The 19,957-nt window shown below is 30.5% G+C and overlaps 9 protein-coding genes across 9 annotated transcripts; 2 read left to right on the plus strand and 7 right to left on the minus strand.

Annotated features, from left to right (window-relative positions):
- Positions 1 to 13: 13 nt before the first annotated feature.
- Positions 14 to 732, minus strand: PPL_01876 (calcium-binding EF-hand domain-containing protein; the record flags this gene model as incomplete). Its single annotated transcript, XM_020572877.1, has 3 exons — positions 14 to 38; positions 82 to 149; positions 598 to 732. 3 exons carry the CDS (start codon positions 730 to 732, stop codon positions 14 to 16), a joined length of 228 nt encoding a protein of 75 aa, XP_020436994.1.
- Positions 733 to 1,100: 368 nt separating this feature from the next.
- On the minus strand, positions 1,101 to 2,807 carry PPL_01877 (uncharacterized protein; the record flags this gene model as incomplete). Its single annotated transcript, XM_020572878.1, has 1 exon — positions 1,101 to 2,807. The coding sequence occupies one exon, from the start codon at positions 2,805 to 2,807 to the stop codon at positions 1,101 to 1,103; it is 1,707 nt and encodes a 568-aa protein (XP_020436995.1).
- A 252-nt stretch (positions 2,808 to 3,059) lies between these two features.
- PPL_01878 (uncharacterized protein) lies at positions 3,060 to 4,407 on the minus strand (the record flags this gene model as incomplete). The annotated part of the gene is made up of 4 exons (XM_020572879.1): positions 3,060 to 3,548; positions 3,645 to 3,706; positions 3,959 to 4,215; positions 4,304 to 4,407. The coding sequence occupies 4 exons, from the start codon at positions 4,405 to 4,407 to the stop codon at positions 3,060 to 3,062; spliced, it is 912 nt and encodes a 303-aa protein (XP_020436996.1).
- A 201-nt stretch (positions 4,408 to 4,608) lies between these two features.
- PPL_01879 (SET domain-containing protein) lies at positions 4,609 to 8,221 on the minus strand (the record flags this gene model as incomplete). The annotated part of the gene is made up of 5 exons (XM_020572880.1): positions 4,609 to 4,641; positions 5,167 to 5,213; positions 6,411 to 7,515; positions 7,685 to 7,791; positions 8,194 to 8,221. The coding sequence occupies 5 exons, from the start codon at positions 8,219 to 8,221 to the stop codon at positions 4,609 to 4,611; spliced, it is 1,320 nt and encodes a 439-aa protein (XP_020436997.1).
- Positions 8,222 to 9,105: 884 nt separating this feature from the next.
- On the plus strand, positions 9,106 to 10,977 carry PPL_01880 (uncharacterized protein; the record flags this gene model as incomplete). The annotated part of the gene is made up of 1 exon (XM_020572881.1): positions 9,106 to 10,977. The coding sequence occupies one exon, from the start codon at positions 9,106 to 9,108 to the stop codon at positions 10,975 to 10,977; it is 1,872 nt and encodes a 623-aa protein (XP_020436998.1).
- A 139-nt stretch (positions 10,978 to 11,116) lies between these two features.
- PPL_01881 (uncharacterized protein) lies at positions 11,117 to 13,078 on the plus strand (the record flags this gene model as incomplete). Its single annotated transcript, XM_020572882.1, has 4 exons — positions 11,117 to 11,165; positions 12,547 to 12,729; positions 12,826 to 13,037; positions 13,061 to 13,078. The coding sequence occupies 4 exons, from the start codon at positions 11,117 to 11,119 to the stop codon at positions 13,076 to 13,078; spliced, it is 462 nt and encodes a 153-aa protein (XP_020436999.1).
- Positions 13,079 to 13,129: 51 nt separating this feature from the next.
- On the minus strand, positions 13,130 to 15,918 carry PPL_01882 (uncharacterized protein; the record flags this gene model as incomplete). Its single annotated transcript, XM_020572883.1, has 4 exons — positions 13,130 to 13,422; positions 13,975 to 14,006; positions 14,492 to 14,770; positions 14,948 to 15,918. 4 exons carry the CDS (start codon positions 15,916 to 15,918, stop codon positions 13,130 to 13,132), a joined length of 1,575 nt encoding a protein of 524 aa, XP_020437000.1.
- A 206-nt stretch (positions 15,919 to 16,124) lies between these two features.
- Positions 16,125 to 17,820, minus strand: PPL_01883 (uncharacterized protein; the record flags this gene model as incomplete). Its single annotated transcript, XM_020572884.1, has 2 exons — positions 16,125 to 17,580; positions 17,723 to 17,820. 2 exons carry the CDS (start codon positions 17,818 to 17,820, stop codon positions 16,125 to 16,127), a joined length of 1,554 nt encoding a protein of 517 aa, XP_020437001.1.
- Positions 17,821 to 18,065: 245 nt separating this feature from the next.
- On the minus strand, positions 18,066 to 19,646 carry PPL_01884 (SAP domain-containing protein; the record flags this gene model as incomplete). Its single annotated transcript, XM_020572885.1, has 4 exons — positions 18,066 to 18,237; positions 18,394 to 18,727; positions 18,867 to 18,935; positions 18,995 to 19,646. 4 exons carry the CDS (start codon positions 19,644 to 19,646, stop codon positions 18,066 to 18,068), a joined length of 1,227 nt encoding a protein of 408 aa, XP_020437002.1.
- Between the last annotated feature and the right edge of the window lie 311 nt (positions 19,647 to 19,957).

Below are 19,957 nucleotides of genomic sequence, written 5' to 3' on the forward strand. Positions count from 1 at the left end.
CTAATCAAATGATTTAAACTTCAAAACAAAATTTTGAGCTAATTAAAATAAAATAAAAATATAAATATTTTTATATTTTACAATGATTTATAGATGTATTTCCTCATATAAGTACTCTCAAAAATAAGAAATTCACTAATATTTAAATACTAGTACAAAAATAAAACATCTTTGTAACTTTTTATTATAAATGATTGTTTTGTTGTTGTTGTTACACTACCAATTGATTTCAGTAGAATGAATCTAGATTTTATATAATTTATATAATAAATAAGAATTGAGTATTACATGATTGTTTGTTTTTTTTGATGTGATTGAATGTGACTGTGTTGTTTGATTGATTGTGATTGAGTGTTGGTTGATTTTTTTATAAAGTATTACAAGTTATTTCTTTTCTTCTTTCTTTAATGCTGAGTTAAAGATCTAATCCCACAAGAATAACATTCCTACAAATGATTCATATTGTACATATCCAGAGTTTTGTGGATCTGCTTCATAAATTAATTCTTCAATCTAAACGCATCAGCAAAAAAGTTTGTATTGTAAATTAGTTACAAGTTTTCAAACAATAATAACATTATATTAAATTTAACATACCTCGTCTGCTGGCATCATATCACCAAGTTCATTCAAAACCTTTCTTAAATAATCTACAGTAACATATCCTTGACCTTCACGATCAAACACTTTGAAAGCTTCGATAACTTGCTCTTTGGTATTGATATGATTCATTTTATTGTAGTGATATTAATATATATATTTGGATAAAGATAATTAATCAAATAGCTTTGATTAAAATATTTCCACTTCCACTGACAAAAAAAAAAAAAAAAAAAAAAAAAAATCATTTTTTGATCTTTGATGGGTGACCCATTTAATTTTTATTTGAATTGCGACTAAAAAATTTTTTCATAAAATGTTAATGCTTTTTTCATTGTATTAATAAAGTTTGTCTGTTTGTTAGTTTAACTTTAATCAGATAATTATTCATAATTGTTGACAAGATTTGAATGCAATTTAAGAACATAAAAATAGTTGGGTTAGATAAGATATTTCTTTTTTCTTTTTTTTTTTTTTTTTAAAATCTTGACCAGCAATATTTAATCCCATTTAGATTTTATTGCCTCTATTAAATAGTTTTTAATCTTTGTTTTTCCTTCGACTATTGCTTGCTTCAAAGTTTGATCGATTATTTCCCTGTGAATGAGTTGATTGTCAAACAGGTATTTAACGATTGAAAGATGACCATAAGCAGCGGCAGTTTTGATTTCATCGCCTATGAAAAGATGTGAACCGACCAGTAGCAAGAATTTCACAACTGAAAGCTGTCCGGATGCCACTGAATGCGAGATGGACAGACTTGTCAAGTTTTCAGGTTGGTACCAATAGAGTGACTCTATCATATCCAGGAAGCCACTGCCAGCAGCATGCTCAAGGGCAACACTGTTACATCCTTCACTACGATTTTCTTGTAAAAACTTAACTATCTCTAATTGGTTGCTCATCGCAGCATAATTCATTGCACTGACAGTGCAATTCATCCTCTTTGCATGCAAATATTTCAACACATCCAGCTTACCATGAAAACAAACAGAATCAAAGAGATTGTCAGAACATCCCTCAGTTCGATTGTTAAATAGAAAATCTACTATTTCCAAATGTCCTCTAATAGCGGCACCATCAATGGCACTCACAGTGCATCCTTCACTTCTATGTTGATTCAAAAACTTTACTAGTTCAAAATGTCCGTGTCTTGAACTTCTATCCATTGCCTCTGTTGTACAACAAACTGTTGTTCTCTCATGAAGATACTTTACTAATTCCAAATTTCCTGTCGTTACTGAATTATCAAATACTGTTGTATCGTTAGATTGTTGTTCGGTTCTATTTTCAATTAGGAATTTCACAACTTCAAAGTGGCCATTTAAAGCAGCATTAGAAAGTGCATTCCTTGCACCTTCCTTTCGATGCTCATGAAGAAACCTTACGCAATCGAGGTGACCATTTTCGGCAGCTGACTCCATTGCCTCCACTCCACATATCGAAGTGGATAGATGTCCATGGAGAAAACGTAGAACACCAAGATGTCCATTTTTCGCAGCACCATTCATAGCGTTTACACTACACATCTCTGTTCTGTTTTTAAAAAGAAATTGGACGACCTGGAGGAATCCACCTTTAGCAGCTTCGTCCATTGCTCTTACACTACACTTAAACTCATTGGTATCATGTAGAAATCGAACCAACTCCAGCGATCCACTCTGTGCAGCTCCATCAATGGCTTTGGTGTCGCCCTTTTTGTATAGCTTTTTGGAAAAGAGGTATTTTACTACATCGGTGTGTCCGTTTGCCGCAGCTTCACCAATCGGTACTGAATGATCTATCATCAAAAATATTGAACTCCAATTGTTGTAAAAATAGATAAGATTATCCAATTTGCCTCTCCTCGATGAAGTCCGAATGACATCACTAAAGTTTGAGCTTTGAATGAACTTGGCATACTTTGCCATTATCTCGATTAGGAGCGATGTCTGATCGGTACCTGACAATTCAACGATCGTTTCTACAAGGTACTCAACTGCACTCTTATATACAGGTGATGATTCAGTGAGATCATCAAACAACTCTGTCAGAGACTGAGCCAACAAATCGTAATAACCATATCTAATTAATTGAACTGGGAAATAAATCAGTTGATCCCATCCATAGAGGTAACCAGGTGCTATCTCTGAGTTTATTAATTTTATATGTCTAAATATTATTCTTCTTATATATGTTGATTTTAAAATGATACTAAATTGATTCATTTTTGATGTTGTCTTTTGATAAATAACCTTTTTTGGTTATATAATATAACTTATTTTTAAGATTCTTCTGATCAAATTGAAATTTTCTTGTTTTTTTAATGCTAATTGAGGCGCCAAAACGTTACCAACCAATTTATGGATTACAATTAATAAGAAATAGATTAATTTGTGTGTAAAAGCAAAAAAAAAAAACTAGTTTTATAATAATTAAATAAGCTGAGATTTATTTTAAATAATATGGTGGAATTGGTTCTAATAGGAACCTTGTTCAGAGTCGTGGTGTTCATCGATAGGAGTTGTACTGTATGGGGAGTTTCTGCCGTTGTACAGGTTGGCGGGACTGTTTTTATAAAGAAGTGTGGTGGTTTCGTCGTCAGAGTCGTAACGCTGTGGGTCTAGGAAGAGACGTGCAAGTGCACCTGGTTGCTGTCCTTGGTTGATGACACGTCCTGGTGCCGGTGTTTGTGGGTACGTCAGGTTGTTCTTGTTTCGCTTGAGTCCTCCGATCTGTGTCGATGGAATTCTCCAGAAGAGCACCAGAATCAAAATGTACGGTAGAATCTCCCAAACAAAGTAGCTGATAATGATCGTCACACTCTGCTTCAACGATCCACAATCCAAATTGATACCTGGAATACTGCCAAGTGCCGATACAAAATCAAATATACATCGAGATGTAAAACTCAAAAATATAATAAATGTAATTGGTATAATCGATATTGGAAGTTGTGATTGTAGTTGCTAAAAGATAATAATATTTGAGATAACTTTTAGTTAATCTAATTTCGTTACACAACTTTATCATCATTATTATTATTATTACTAGTATATACTTACAGCACTCTTTGTTGAACTAATAATGAAATGAAGTCTCCATCCATAGAATGCAAGAATCGAAACTAATAATAAAAATACAACACCAGTAAGAATATACATGCACTGATTCAAAACATTCAGTTCTTTGTCAGTGTTACCACTATCACATGGATTTGTGTTGCTGCTCTGCTGAGTTGAGCTATCGGATGACTCTGCAATTGTATATTTATAATCGAATGCAATCCAAACTAAATAAAGTGTGGTGTAAAGTAATCGAAATGACTATTAGTATCGATCATAACGATGTGAGATTTTGATTCAATTTCTTCACTTACCACATTGTAAAATTAAGAGTATTAGGTTGACACTACAATAGGTAATAGTAAATATCTTTTTAGTTGATTTCTCCCAGGTTTGTCGATGTACAACATGTGCGTAAAAGAGTACGAGTAGAGAATAAGTCGCAAATTGAATATTAATTGGAATATTCAGCAGTAGATCGGCAATGAGTGGATTTGTAATCTGGAAGAACGTCAGCCAAAAAACTGTTCTAATGATTCCCCATAAAAATCCTAAAAGTAAGAATCCAAATCTAAATGAAAACTTTTTATGTCTAAAGTAGCAGCAGCACGGTTAGCAAGATGTCAGCGATTATATCAATAATTAACTATAATGCTTACTTATTATATATGATTCTTCCTATTTGGAATGCAACCACCAATGTGATAATTAAATATAATACAAAGAGAGGGAATGTAACTGATGTAAACCAATGCTGACCCATTTCTTATTTTTTTTGTTAATCTTAAGATTTGTTGCTGTAGCTGTTGTTGTTGTTGTTGTTGGAGTGGAGTTTTCTTTTCGTTTTGTTTTGTTTTGTTCGGACTTGTTAGATTTGTTATGAATTGAAGTTGATGATTTGTGTTGTTTTGTTTTGATTTGATTTGTTTTGATTTTAACTTGTTTTACTATTAATTATTTAATGCTAATAATGATTTGATCTAAATATATAAACTAACTTAATAAAAAATAATAATGATAATAATAACTATTCCATTTAACAATAAAAAAAAATATATAAATAAAGACTGGCTGATTGACTGACTGACTATGAGAGAATCGGAATAAGATGAATTCGAACAGAACTATCAATAGCTTATTTACTTATATCTCCTACAAATGACTGTATTATTGTGGACCACTATTGGTTTTGTTGAAAAATACCAAAAAAAAAAAAGTGAATTATCTGTTTTCTATATTGATAGATATCTGCTACTGAAAATTGGTTGTTGCCTACAGAATCTGTGAAAATGAATCAAAGTGTTAGACAATGCTCTATATTAATCTAATTTTTAATGATGATCATCGATGAATGAATACACTGTGTGAACATAAATATAAATATCTTTATAAAACAAACAAACAAAATGAATAATAATATTTAGATATTATTAAAAAAAAAAAAAAAAAAAACTTTTTTTTTATAAATTTGATTATTATTGTTGTTTAATTAATTAGACTATCTATCTAACTAACCAAATACCAATGATATCTTAAAAAGTCTAACAACATACATGTGAATAAGAAATGCTAATATTAAAAAAAAAAAAAACTCCCTTTTTGTTTTTTTTTTATTTATTTTTTTTTGTTCTAGTTATTTTGTTAGTAATATTTTTCTATTTTGGGAGAGAAAAGAGTAATCTATATATACACCTAGGTTGTTTTATCTCTGTTTTTGAGTGGTTATTATTTATTGGTGGTGTGGTTGTTTGTATGTTTTTGTGTTATGAGTTGTTGGTTTAAAATTTCATTTTATTCATATAAAATAAAAAATAATTAAAAACTATAGTACTTATATTGGCAGATGATAATAGGAATGGTGGTTGTTATTTATGTAGTACTTGTAATTATAACAACTATTATTATTATCCTGGTTAGCAATTAAAAAAACAAAATTGTGTGTTGTTTTTTTATTAAATTAATTAATCAATAGAATTTCTTAAAATTTAGAGAAAAACAACTAGTTGGTGTTATGATATCTATAGATATCATACTATTCTTATTTATATATGTATTACGATTGTTATTTTTACTTTACGCTATGAATGTTTCTTTTTTAAGACATATTAATTTCAATATTACCTTTGTATGATGATATTATTGTCTTTTTTTATTTTATATTTTTCTTTCTCAAGTTATTGTTGTTGTTGTTTGTTGTTGGACGCAATAAAGAGATTATTCTATTTTAGATTACACTTAATTAATAATAAACTTGATGTGATGAGAATCTAATATAATTGAGTGTGGTATGATGAAATATAATTAAAAAAAAAAAAAAGATAAGATTTAAAAAGGTATATATAAATAATAATATTTAAAAGTAAAATAAAAACAACAATTCTTTTCTTACCAGGCTAAGAAAATCATAAAATAAATAAAACACACAATTGTTAACAGAGATATGTGTAGTGGTTGGTACTGATAAAAAAAATGTTGTTTTTTTTCATAAAAATAAAAAAATTGCAAAGTCGATGGAAAACGGAAAGCAATTTATTTTCATTTTTTGCAGCATTTTGTAAAAAATTGAAAAGCCGCAGATTCTTTGCAAATCATGATTTTAGTTTTGTGGTGCTGAATAATGATGTTGTAGGAACGAATTGGACCATCATTGAATGTTGAACTTTTTAATTATTATTGTTATTTTTAATGTTTTATTTTTTTATATTTATTTTTATTAAAACTAAATTAATTCCAATTCCCATTTATTTATTGGCATACATATATTACATTGTCGCTTATTGGCATCGTTTGCATCGGTGATCAAAACACCATTACAAGTGTCTCTTGTACATAAATACTTTTTAAGAAAACTTTTTTGTGAATTGCTTTGTTTTTGTTGTCGTTGTTTTTGTTGTTGTTTTTGTTGTTTTTGACGTGAGGAAATAGAAGTGTTGTTAACACATCCATTACATTTGCATTCGAAAAAGTAGTTTTCAGAGAGTTTGGATTGACGGTCTTCTGTTGGCAATGAGATCTGAATGTAGTTGTAGACCAACTCGGTACCCGCAGCAATGTCGGTGAGTGATATCATCTCGAGAGCACCCCATTCTCCTGCACGATTGATCCGACATACATTGGGCTGACACGAGTGATTAAAGAGCGACGCTTTCTCGTAGACTGCAGAGCCAATCGAACAGTAGTTGTACTCATCTACGGTGATTCCAATCTCATGAGTATTACACTCCAGTGCACACATCAAGTTTAACATTCTCCTTTGTTGTTTCTCCTGAATCAATTGTAAATCTCTTCCATTATTGCCATTGTTATTGCCATTGTCTTTATTTGACGATGACGATGTTGTTGTTGTTATGTATTTAATAACTTTGTTGAGTGAGGACAGTCTCGAAGCAGTGAATTTCTCTTGATTGTTGACTAGTTGCTCAGCGGCAGAGTTGTTTGAATCCGACACTCTTAGAGCGAGTTTAGCAAGTGTCTTGCAGTCGTAGTCAAACATCGCACTCGATGCCAACCTTTGCATTTGTTGACATTCAAAGTCAGAGTGAAATGAATGTTCTTTGTCGTCAGCATCTCTACTAAGAGCCCAGCAATCGGTGCAAAGACTGATTTGTTTACATTTAGTGCATGTTTCTAAACGACTACTCTCTGTTTGCTCATCATCCTTATTATTATTAATATTATTATTCTCTCCGCCAATGAAAAGATGTAGACAATTGTGGCATATGTTTCTAGCGTATTGATCACCCCAATTGATACAATGAGCAATTGGCATCTCACGCAAGATAACTTGACCACATTTAATGTCTTGAGCAGCTACCAAATATCTACCACATTCTTTACTATGCCGGACCTCTATATAATTATCATTCATTGACTTTACAAATTAATTTTATCGATTAATCTTATAAATATATATATTTCCTTTATTATTATTTATTTATCTATTTTTTTTTTTTTTTTTAAAAAAAGATTATTTAAACGAAAGTTGCCCAAAATCTTGTCAAAGAGATTCAAAAAAAAAATAAAATAAATTTTTGTGTTGCACGAGAGTACATATAATTATACTTCATTTGACATCGAGATATCCTAAAGAGATCTATAGCATTTGATGACCAAACTTTAATGTTTTGTTTTGCCTCGAGGCAACGGTCTTTTAATTATTGGAAATTGTTTTTTAGATCTAAAAATGATTCGGTCTATTCAAAGAAAATTTAATAGTTTGAAAAACTCTTGGGAATCGAGATAAACATTTCATATTTATATTGATGTTGTATTAAACACTCTCGATAGTCTTTGATTTAAAAATAGAAATAACTAACTTAATTATTTTATAAATTATTTAAATTAGATAATAGATGAAATTTTTTTATTTATTTTAAGCACTTCTCAAATTCTATTGAAGAACAGAATAAAATAAGTAAACAATGCTGTTTTCAAAATTTTTTTATTTCGTTACAGATGTTTGTTATGAAGTTCACATACAAATAAAATAGAGACCTTTCTTAGTAAAATAATTAATTAAAATTTCAATAATCACCCATTTTCGACCTACCATAGAGGTAGATGTAATTGCTGCCCATATCGAGTGAAAAACAAGATTTTGGAGAAAAAGAAACATCAACCATCTAAAGTTATTGGTTCATTTTATTTATATCTTTATTATTTTTGAATCTAATTATTTTATAAATAAATATCTTGTTGCCTTTATAAAAAAATAAAAAAACATTGGTGTTAAAACCAATGAACTGATTTCAAATCATTTTTGTACATACTATCTTACAAAGTTGCTTTTTCTTATCGCTAACATTATACAATTGAATTTTATATGGTTATTGTTGATTTAATTGTGTTTGATTCAAATAAAAACCAAAAATTTCATATTTAGTGTAGATTGGAAAAGTGAAAGATACCATCTTATATCCACTATTCAAGGAATCGATAGAAATTAAAGATCACATATCGAGTTTAACCAGTTCTATTTGATGTAAGTGCTTTGCTTAATCAGTAGGGTCCATTGTTAAATATCTATTTCGCTAGTTGCCAATCATTGATTTTCTCATATAAATTTCCCTTATTACAATAACCAATTTTTGATTGAAGATCTTTGAGAAATTGATTGAATATTTCATAACATTTATAAATATTTCTGTTCCTGTATTCTTTGATCTCTCAGGTTCGTTGTAGCTTGCTCCGAACTCCGATGCAGATTTGAAAACTCATTTTACCCATCGAAAAACAGAGGCCAAACTCTTTCAATTTTTTTTAAAGAAAAAACAAACTTTATATTCTAAATCTACTATAAAAATACTTTCTATTTATCTAATTTTTATTAAAATCTAAAAAGGTTTGATATTTTATTTTATTTTTTTAATAGTAATCTCTATTTCAAAAACTTTTAAAAAAAATTGTGAAAAACAGCCACAACCACCATCATTGAAAAAAATTAAACAAATAATATATTTAAATGAAAAAGTGTTCACAACATCAAGATTTTGATCTTGATATTTTATGTTTAGATTGTAATGTAATAATATGTAAAAGTTGTTTAAATCATCATAATAAACATACAATCAAAAACATAAATGAAATAAAACAATCATTATTAAACATTAATTATAATATCACTTACAGTAACGATGATGTTGATGACTCTGATGACTCTGATGATAATGATGATAATAATAAAAATGAAAATAATAACAATAATAATAATAGTACTAAAGAGAATAATGTTTTCCAAGAGAGATTACAATGGCTGTGGAACCAAGTAAAAGTGTCAACAGAGCAAATAGAAGAACTAACTTCTCACGAGGATAGAATCACCGAACAATTTCAAATGTACTTTGAAATGCTGATGTTGGAGGAACGTCGATTAAAGAAACCAATCGTTGATGAAATCGACAATGTTAAACAACATCTTGATAATTATATCAAAGAGATACAATCATTATACAACATCATTCAACAACAAATAAAACAAACATCAACAAAAGTAGTAGAAGAAGTAGAAGAAGATCATAAACAAATAGAAAAGGAGATCAAAGAAGATATAACCATCAACTATGAGCTACCTGCAATAATAGAGTCATTAGAACAATCAGAATCATTAGATCAATTCATTCATCATAATAGTAATACAATCTTTTATGTTAACAAACAAATTAGTAAAAATGACAATAATTTTAACAACAATAACGATAATAATGACAATCATAATGAATGTACTATTTTAGATATCATTGAAAATCATAACATTCAATACAAAAAGAAAAATAGTGAATTGGAGATTGTTGATTATGATGTAATGACTAATGATGAGAGATATCAATATACAGTCAGGAATTATATCTTAGAATCAATTGTGGTTCAATGTTGCCGGACAGAAGAACAGCGAGCGGCCAACCCCAAACACAGTTTCTTTGTTCAAATGTCAAGTGACAACAAACCCGTTTTATCGTTGCTTCCAAAAGATGAGGATGGAGTACTTCAATCGATGAAGACCGAATCAGATATGATCGCCAGTTGTTTAGACCAAGTGAAACCAACTTCCGTTCATTTAGTTGCATCTAAACACACCATTTATATGCTGCATAGCGAGCGAGGCAAAAAAGGAGAAGCCAAAATCATAGCTTACTCTCCAACCACCAAGATCCTCGATGACTGTTACCTGACAGATATCTATAGAATGCCATGTCATGTCACTATGCTGAATCCGGTGATGTGGTACGATTGCTACAGCAATTACATCTACCTCTATGGCAAGTCAAGTTTGGGTATTACTCACGCTCGAATCAATACGCTAAACTATGTCTATGAGGATCTCTTGTTGCTTGAGGATCCTCTGAATGTATTGCCCATAGGTATCTACACAGATTATCATTCCAGTGGTTTGTTTACTCTACTGTATAATTCACAATTCAAGAGTTTCAAATTGAAAGAATATTTCATCGTTGGAATGATCGGTCAAATCGATCATACCATTGCAAAGAATATCGTACCTACTTTTATCAGCCAGGGTTACTATGACAAAGCTATCTACCTTTATATTGGTGCCAATCCCAACCACAAGTTCCTCAAGATCGACATTTCCAATTTCCCAGATGTCGACCCCACTACCAAAGAGTTGAAAACCATTGACCCCAATGAAAATGTTAAAGCACTATTAAACAACCGTCTTTTATTGACACCAATGGCATTTGACAACGATAACAAAGAAATCTATCTTTTCACAGAGAATCAATGTTTTGTATATTCAATCAAAGAAAACGTTTGGAGAAAATGGAAACATCAACCATCACATGGAAAGTTATTGGTATTCAGTGACTTTAAAATTTAAATAAAAAACGAAAGATCAAATTTAATAATAAACAAAACACATGACTTGATTCGATTATTATTTTATTAATCTAACTACCTATCTTACATCAAAGAAGATAAAGGATTAATGTATAAAAATCAGATGTTCTTGATGTTTAATGATCGCCTCGATAAGCATATCTTTCTTTAAACCACTATGTCTAATTAGTATGTTTTCATTATTTCTATCAACCCATCTCTCTTAATATTCTTTAGTTCATATTTCCTGACTGAAACTTGGCTCCATAATGCATGATTGTCTAATAAGGAAGAAGAAGTTTATTAGATCAGCTAACAAAGGGCATTGAAAAGACTACAGGTAGTATAGTATTCTTCAATGGTGTCTGGTTACTTTGGTGTATCGGGAATATTGATGTCCAAGTACACTTTAAAGTGTTTTTTCTTTCATTTTTTTGTTTTTTTTAAAATATTTAAATAAATTTTCTTTGTATACCTTTAAATATGATTGACTAATAAATTGATTATAAAATAAAACATTAAAAGATTTAAATCAAAATTATTTAGTTCAACATAAAAGAATGAATACTAAATTACTATAATATTTACTTATTTTATTGTTTAATTCAAAATTACTACAAGTTGATATTTAAAAATAAAACAAAGTATATCACTACAATAGATCTAAATAGATTAATTTTAATTATTTATTTAAAAGTGACACAATTTAATTGATTTGATTCACGATTTATTGGAATTGAATGACAATGTCAAGTGTGGGTGTTCTGCGCTGATTGTGTGTTTTTTTTATTTTTTTGCCAATCAAAAACAACATCAACCAAACTTTTAAATTAAGACATCTATATATTTAAATATTATTCTATTTAATTGAGAGTATCGGATAAAATGACGTTAATTATTTTCAAAATTTGGCGGTTTCTTATTTTTATTGATTATTTAAATCTAATTAAAATATTTATGTACTACTAAATACTATTAATGTCGAAATTTTGCTTTTCAATATAAACAAATTTCTATCAAATATAGTTTTAGATAGTGATCGTTGATAATAATAAAGAGATTGTTGATTTCTCATTTACTATGTTTATTTAAAATAAGAAATAAATTTATTTAAACATATTTTATTTCCATTTTCATTTTTTTATTGATTGTTTTCAATTGTTTGTCGTATAATTGTTGTTTTGCAACTAATGCAATTGAAAGTGTTGAATAAAACATATGTTGAGTGAAACCTTTTGAATAAACAAAGGAAATAATATCAGAATCATATCTGTGTCCCTATACAATCAAAAACAATACTGTATTGAGAAAAAAAAAAAATATATTGGGTGAAAAATTTCAAAATAAATTAGTATTATTAAATTACATATACATAAATAGATATTATAAATTTAGATATTATCTTTTAAATCGTTTTTATATCATAATTAACATACACACTCATAAATATATTTCATTACTTTTATATATTAAATAAATCATGCATATGTCACAACAACTTAAATATCAAATAGATAATTTTCCAATTACCAGCTATTCGTGGGAATTAGTTGGTATTTATTTCAAAAAGAAGCTGAGCTCGAAGATGAAAAAGATCGAATGAGTTTCTCATATTACTTTATCCATGAATTCGCTCGAGTCATAAGGGAATTCGAAGAACAACAGCAACACAAACAACAACAACCACAACAAGATAATATTATAGTTAATTATAAGTCGCTGGAGGAAGTTATCCAAAGCTTTCCAGTCACAAGTTTATCACTGGATTTGGTAACAGTTTTCAACCAAAAGAAACTCGAAATTAAAGATTAGTCAGATCGACATCTGTTCGTTTTGTACTTTTTCAAAGAACGATCAAGAATAGCTAGGGAACAAGAGCAACAGCAACAACAGCAACAGCAACAACAGCAACAGCAACAACAGCAACAGCAACAACAGCAACAGCAGCAACAGCAACAACAACAACAGCAGCAACAGCAGCAACAGCAACAACAACAGCAACAACAGCAACAACAGCAACAGCAACAACAAATTCAACAAGAACAACAGCAACAAAAAACAGTTAGTCAAAAAGAAAGCAACAGAAATACATATCAATTTAAACAACCCACAATTAATAATAAAAAAGATAATAAAAACAACAACAACAACAATCACAATGATAATGTCAATATTAATTTTAGAAACAAAAACAACAATAACCCTAATTTTTGACTAACTGTTTTTTGTTGCTGTTGTTCTTGTTGAATTTGTTGTTGCTGTTGTTGCTGTTGTTGTTGCTGTTGCTGTTGCTGTTGTTGCTCTTGTTCTTGTTGAATTTGCTGTTGCTGTTGCTGTTGCTGTTGTTGCTGTTGCTGTTGTTGCTGTTGCTGTTGTTGCTGTTGCTCTTGTTCCCTAGCTATTCTTGATCGTTCTTTGAATAAATAACAAATTAATATGAATATTGCTTATAATGAAAAGAAAAATTCGATATTAAAAGTATTTACTAAATATATTAATAGAATAAAAAAATTTAAATAAAAATATTCAATAATAATAAGAAACCGCCAAATTTTGAAAATAATTTAACGTCATTTTATCCGATACTCTCTCTATTATACACCATTATATTTAAATATATAGATGTCTTAATTTAAATTTAAAATTTTTAAAAGTGTTTGGTTGATGTTTTTTTGCAAAAAAATAAAAAAAACACAATTTGCAGAACACCACACGACATTGTCATTCAATTCCAATAAATCGAGAATCAAATCAATTAAATTGTGATTCACTTTTAAAGATTAATTTTATTGTTTATTTATAAGTGAATCAAAAATAAAGTTTCTATTCTTTTTTTTGTTGCCTATGTGTATGATATATAGATGAATCATATAATTTGTCTTACATAAATTAAATCTAATTGTACAGTTATAACATATTCACATATAACAAAAAACAATCTTTCTTTGGAGACAAAGTATTTACGATAATTGAATCCCTATAGGCGATATGTACTTACAATTTGATATCCTTACAATTTGATATATCATGCTAAAATAAAAAAAATTTGTTCTATTTGATGTTTGCTAGCATTTCCTAGATGCTTTAGAAAGTGAGATTTATTAATTTATATATCTATGTCATTTAGTTGTTAATATTGAGGTTATTTCACTTTTTTTATTTGAAAAAATTAGTATGTAAAAATTTGCAAAAAAAAAGTGAGAAAATGACAAAAATTAAATGTGTAAAAATTTCAAAATAAAAAAAGTCAAAAAGCCTCACTAGAATATATATATATCTTCACTTTTTTTTTTTTTTTTTTTTTTCTGATTTATAAAATCTGAAGTTCCAAAATTTTATTTGTGATTATTTGATTATTATTGAGTACTGAAAGTGATTATAATGATTTGCAGTAGTCAATTACGCATAATAGCAAGAGTAAAAGTGATGTGAATTGGAATCATCATCATGGACAAAGGAATTATTAATAATCCTCATCTTCTTCATCATTACGATTATTGCTATAATATAAAAACTTGAGATTTGGATAGGATGATTCCACCGCTTTGTTGTGATCAAAGTTATTTGAAACCTCGTAGATCTTCTTGGCATAGCTAACGGTCGGTCCCATCGAGATGCCTAGATAGTTGCAAATCGAAGTGAGTGGTCGGTGTTTCGATTTGATGTGTGCATATCCAGTGGCTTTGTCAATTTTCTTTGTAGAGTTGTAATTACTGATGTTGGTAACGTGATGGAAAATGATTCGTTTGATCGATGTTGATTTCGTTGACATATTGATCGTTGCAGATATTTCACTAGTAAAATCAAAAGTTTCGATTGTCTTGTTGATTTCCAACGATCTATTTAGCCATTGGTTACATCCTGCGGCATAGAGTGTATGCACTTTGCAATCGGGTAAGCACAACAGTTGCTCAAACAATGCTTCACACTCTGTTGAAATCGTATTCCTAATGATGAGTTTGGTGATATACTTGAGTTGATCGCTGATCATTGGTATTTGTAGAGCACCCATTGACATGAGGCTGAGTGTCTCTAGTTGTATGCTCTGACCGGTGATTCTCCAGTCTTTGTAGTATAACAATGGAAGTTTCAACTTTCGAATGGTGTTACTGGAGATATCTATCGTTGACAACTTATCGAACCGAACGTATGATATGTTTAGTGATGTCAATCGTGGTAGTGATTGTTGTAGCATTGGAAATACTTTGGAGTTGTCGATCTTGATTTGATCGAGTGCCAGTGATTCTAGATTTGGCATGTATTCGGTGATGAATATACAATAATGCATTGAGAGTGTCACATCCATGTAGCTTACTAGTCTCAGCTTTCTAACACTCCTAAAGATCAGTCCTAGTTCAACGGGTGTACAATGGGTCGTTGTTGTTCTATTGTTGGTTATCTCCATAAAGATATTCATTGACATTGTTAGATGACTGATATTCTTGAGTACTGAAAGTGGATTGATAACACTGTTCTTGAGTTGTTGTTTGACAGTTGCTGGTAGAATCGTATGAAAATCGCTGATAACAATGAATCGAGTGAACAACGATGATATCAACTTGAATAACTCTTTGGAAACCAAAGCAATAGAGAGTAGCCATCGATAGTTTAAATGTAGTTGGTTTGTGTTCGTATTGAATGTGATATCGTCATGCCAAAGATCACGAATGATTCGATTGATTATCAATGTTGGCAATCGATATTCAACAGTTCCACGATGATACTTTTCGATTGCATTGTCTATAACTAATTTTGATTTCAAATCTTCGAGATGTTCTTGATGTTTAATGATCTCATCTATTAGTATATCTTTTTTCATACGACCTGGTCTTGATGAGTATTTTGCCAATATCTCAACCAGATCTGCTCTCTTCATCTTCTTAAGTTCATCTTGTTTATATAATATTATATTCTGTTTATATAATATCTCTTTTGTTGTCATTTCTAATGAATAATAATCTTTAAATTTTAAAACTTTACTTTTTGTAAATTTTGAAAATATAAAATTTTTGATTTTTTTAATCTTTCAAAGACTAAATCAACAAACTTGAAATATTCTTTTTATTATAAAATACATTTAATCAATGCTTTGCTTTTAAAACATTGATACAACCTTTTGAACAAATCATATTTAATAATAGTTCATGGTTATTCAATATATAAGAATTTATGATTATGCACCGTTGCTTCGTATGAGGCATTGTCATTATTGGCATTCAACGTTGAAACCGTTGAAACCGTTGAAACTGTGTAGATCTTCTTGGCATAGAATGCAAGACTAGCGTTTAAAAGTGATTTGATTCGCTTCTTTGATTTTATGTGCGCATAACCAGTGGGATTTCCGGTCTTTCTGTAAATATTTTTGGTGTACAGGTCATCGTAGAAAATGAATGTTCGGAGCGTTGTTGATTTCGATACCATTTCAAAGGTTCTCTTCAGAGAAGAACCAATATCGAGAGTTGTAATCGATCGATTCTTTTCGAGCACTTCACTGATCCATGTACCATAATCGATATAGAGAGTATGAACCTTACAATCTGGTGCGCACAACAATTCTACCAGAGATTTAAATATGGATGTAGAGTTTACATTCTTTATGATGAGTTTGGAGATCTGATTGTACTGACTATTAACCATATTATTATTCAATTGAAATAATTGGAGTGTTGTAAGGTTATGAGTGTCTGAAAGTTGGAAACCATCGTGTAGCTTTGGTAATTTCAACCTGCGAATCGAACTTGATATCATATCCAATGAGAAATCGAATTTAGCAAATGAAGTGAAAGACAAATTGAGAGATGTCAGTAACGGAATCTCTTTCAACGATTCGAGTTGCGAATGATTAAGTGATATGTTTGGTAATTTGAGTGTTTCTAGATTTGGCATGTATTGAACGATTGTTTTACAATATTTATCTTGTTTTTCTCGAATGATATGGTTGCTGTGCAAACATAGTTTCCTGACATTCGCAAAGATCAGTTCAATTTCAATCAACCTAAATGAGATGATTTCAATAAAGATATTGATTGATAATGTCATATGAGTGATATTTTTGAGAACCGAGAGTGGATTGGTGACTCTGCTCCTGATCAGTTCTGCTGGAGATGCCGAGTAAACTTGAGTATAAAAATGTATGTATTTGAAGCGAGTGAACAACGATGATATCAACTTGAAGCACTCTTTGGAAACCAAAGCAATAGTGAGTAGCCATCGGTAGTTTTCACGTAGTTGTGTCTGAGCAATATCGGTACTCAAGCATAGGTCGATATGATGATGCCAGAGAACACGTATCATACGATTGATGATCAATGTCGGTATTCTATAATGAACAGTTCCACGATGATGCTTATCTATTGGGTTGTTTGTGATAAACCTTGATCTCAAATCTATGATATACTCTTGATAATTCGATATTAATTCTAATAAATTTGTTTTAGTCAGATCTTTCTGTAATCCATCATATGTAATAGAGTATTGAACCATTAAATTCTTTAATTCATTTTTTTTCATTTTCTTTAGTTCATCATTGCTAATTAATCTATGTTTATCTAATATCTCTTTTGTTGTCATCTTATAATAAAATAACATTATTTTTGCAAAAAAGCTACAAATTTTTCAAAAAAAACAAAATTTTTTGGGAGGAATACAATGAAATTACACAAATTAAAAAAAACGCTTCTAATAATAATATCGGTTCCAAAATGTTCAATGTGTGGTGTCGATACTTTAATTTGATGTGTACATACCCAGTGGCTCTGTTGCTATCGGTCTTTGAATACTTGCTGTGATTGTTGTTATAACTGTGGAAGATGATTCGTTTGATCGATGGAGTTACCGATGCCATTTTCGCAGTTGAAACAAATCATCACCGATCCAGTGTACGAACCTTGCATTCAGCAGAGCACAAAAGTTCCAATACCAATGTATCTACACCCCATTGGAACTGTTAATGGGTGGGGTAGCTGAAAGCAATTGGCACATTTGTAATATACTAACTTTAAAATATAAATATATCTGTGCTAAAAGAAATAGAATTTTATTATTTTTATCTAAGAATATATATAGTAACTCTTCTTCATTCTTAGGTGATTATATTATTCTGCATGATCCAGGAGGTGGACCACCATAGTAATCATCATCATCAGAGTCATCGTAATCATCATCAGAGTCATAGAGATAGAAGTTAGAGTCATCAGAGTCACTGAAATATAAACTACCGTCAGAGTCAGAGTCACTATCCCAAGTGTGTTCGACGACAAATCTATAATACAAAAACTTGAGATTTGGATATGCCTCTTCGATCGTTTGGTTTTCAGTGTCATTCTCCGAAGCATCGTAGATCTTCTTGGCATAACTGACAAACGGTTTCTGTCCGTGAATTGCAAGAGGTCGATATTTCGATTTGATATGTATATACCCACTGGCTCTAAAGTGATCTTGCTTTGTGTACGCGCTGTGATTGTTATTATAGTTGTGAAGGATGATCTGTTTGATCGATGGTGATTTCGCTGCCACCTTCAAAGTGGTCGCTAGATCATCACCGATATCCAGTGTTTCGATGGTCCGATTGGTTGCGAGCGTATCACTGACCCAATTGCCACTGTTAATGGCATAGAGTATACGAACCTTGCATTCAGGTGAACACAACAGCCTCGACATTGCCAGACCTATACCCCATTGAACATTCCAAACAATGAGTTTGGTGATCGAGTTGAGTTGACTCTTAATGAAATTGATATTGTCATGTCCCACTGAATAGATACTGAGTGTTTGCAGTTGGGTGTTCTCACTGAGTATATTCGGGTTTTTCGAGATATACAATGGTAATTTCAACTTGCGAATCGAACTACTGAAAATGTGTGGTGTATCTGGCAATTTGCCAAAACGTACATGGGAAATGTCGAGCGATGTCAGTCGTGTCAATTGTTGCAGCATGAGCAATGCCTTGATGTTGTCGATCTTGATTAGAAAGAGTATCAGTGATTCGAGATTCGGCATGTATTGGACGATCGATTTACAATGTTGCATTAGCAATGATTTCTCTCTGGCGTAGATTATCTTTAACTTCCTTACACTGTTGAAGATCAGTCCCAATTCAATGGAGGTACACGTTGTCGTCTTGTCTGTTAGATCTTTGAAGGTTACCATTGACATTGTTAGATGACTGATATTCTTGAGTACTGAGAGTGGATTGATAACATTGTCCTTGAGTAGCTGTCCAGCACAATATAATGGATCGAAAGCCGAGGTATTCCTTTTGCAAAGATCGACGCGAGTGAACAACGATGATATCAACTTGAATAACTCTTTCGAAACCAAAGCAATAGAGAGCAGCCATCGGTAATTTGAACGGAGCTGGTCTGTGTTCAGAATTACAGTGATATCGTCATGCCACAGATCACGAATGATTCGATAGATGATCAATGTTGGCAATCGATATTGAACAGTTCCACGATGATACTTTTCGATTGAGTTGTCTGTAATTAACTTTGATTTCAAATCTGCGAGGTGTTCTTGATGATTAATGATCGCACTGACAAGCAAATCTTTCTTTAAACCACTATGCTTTAATGAGTAAGCTTTCATTATTTCGACCAACTCTGGTCTTTTCATTTTCACTAGTTCATCTCTATTATATACTTTATGATCTAATATCTCTTTTGTTGTCATCTTTCCTAATTCTAATTTTTTACATCTGTTTTGAGAATGAATTATGAAACAAAAAAAAAAAAAAAACAAATTATATAAAAACCGCCAAATTTCAAATTTCACCCACCCAAAAATTTCATAACATTCCAAATAAGTAAATATCTATTTAATATTGTAATTAAAATGATTGACTATTGTTAATACCTCGCGGAGGTAATAACAATAAATAACTCAAAATCAACAAATACCCAGCCTGTAAAACCTCAAAGTTCTCAACCAATGTTATACTTTGGTTTAAATCATAAACCAACTGTATCAAGACTCAAGGATTG

Source organism: Heterostelium album, assembly GCF_000004825.1.
Source record: "Heterostelium album PN500 unplaced genomic scaffold PPL_scaffold2, whole genome shotgun sequence".
In the NCBI taxonomy this organism is placed as follows: domain Eukaryota; phylum Evosea; class Eumycetozoa; order Acytosteliales; family Acytosteliaceae; genus Heterostelium; species Heterostelium album.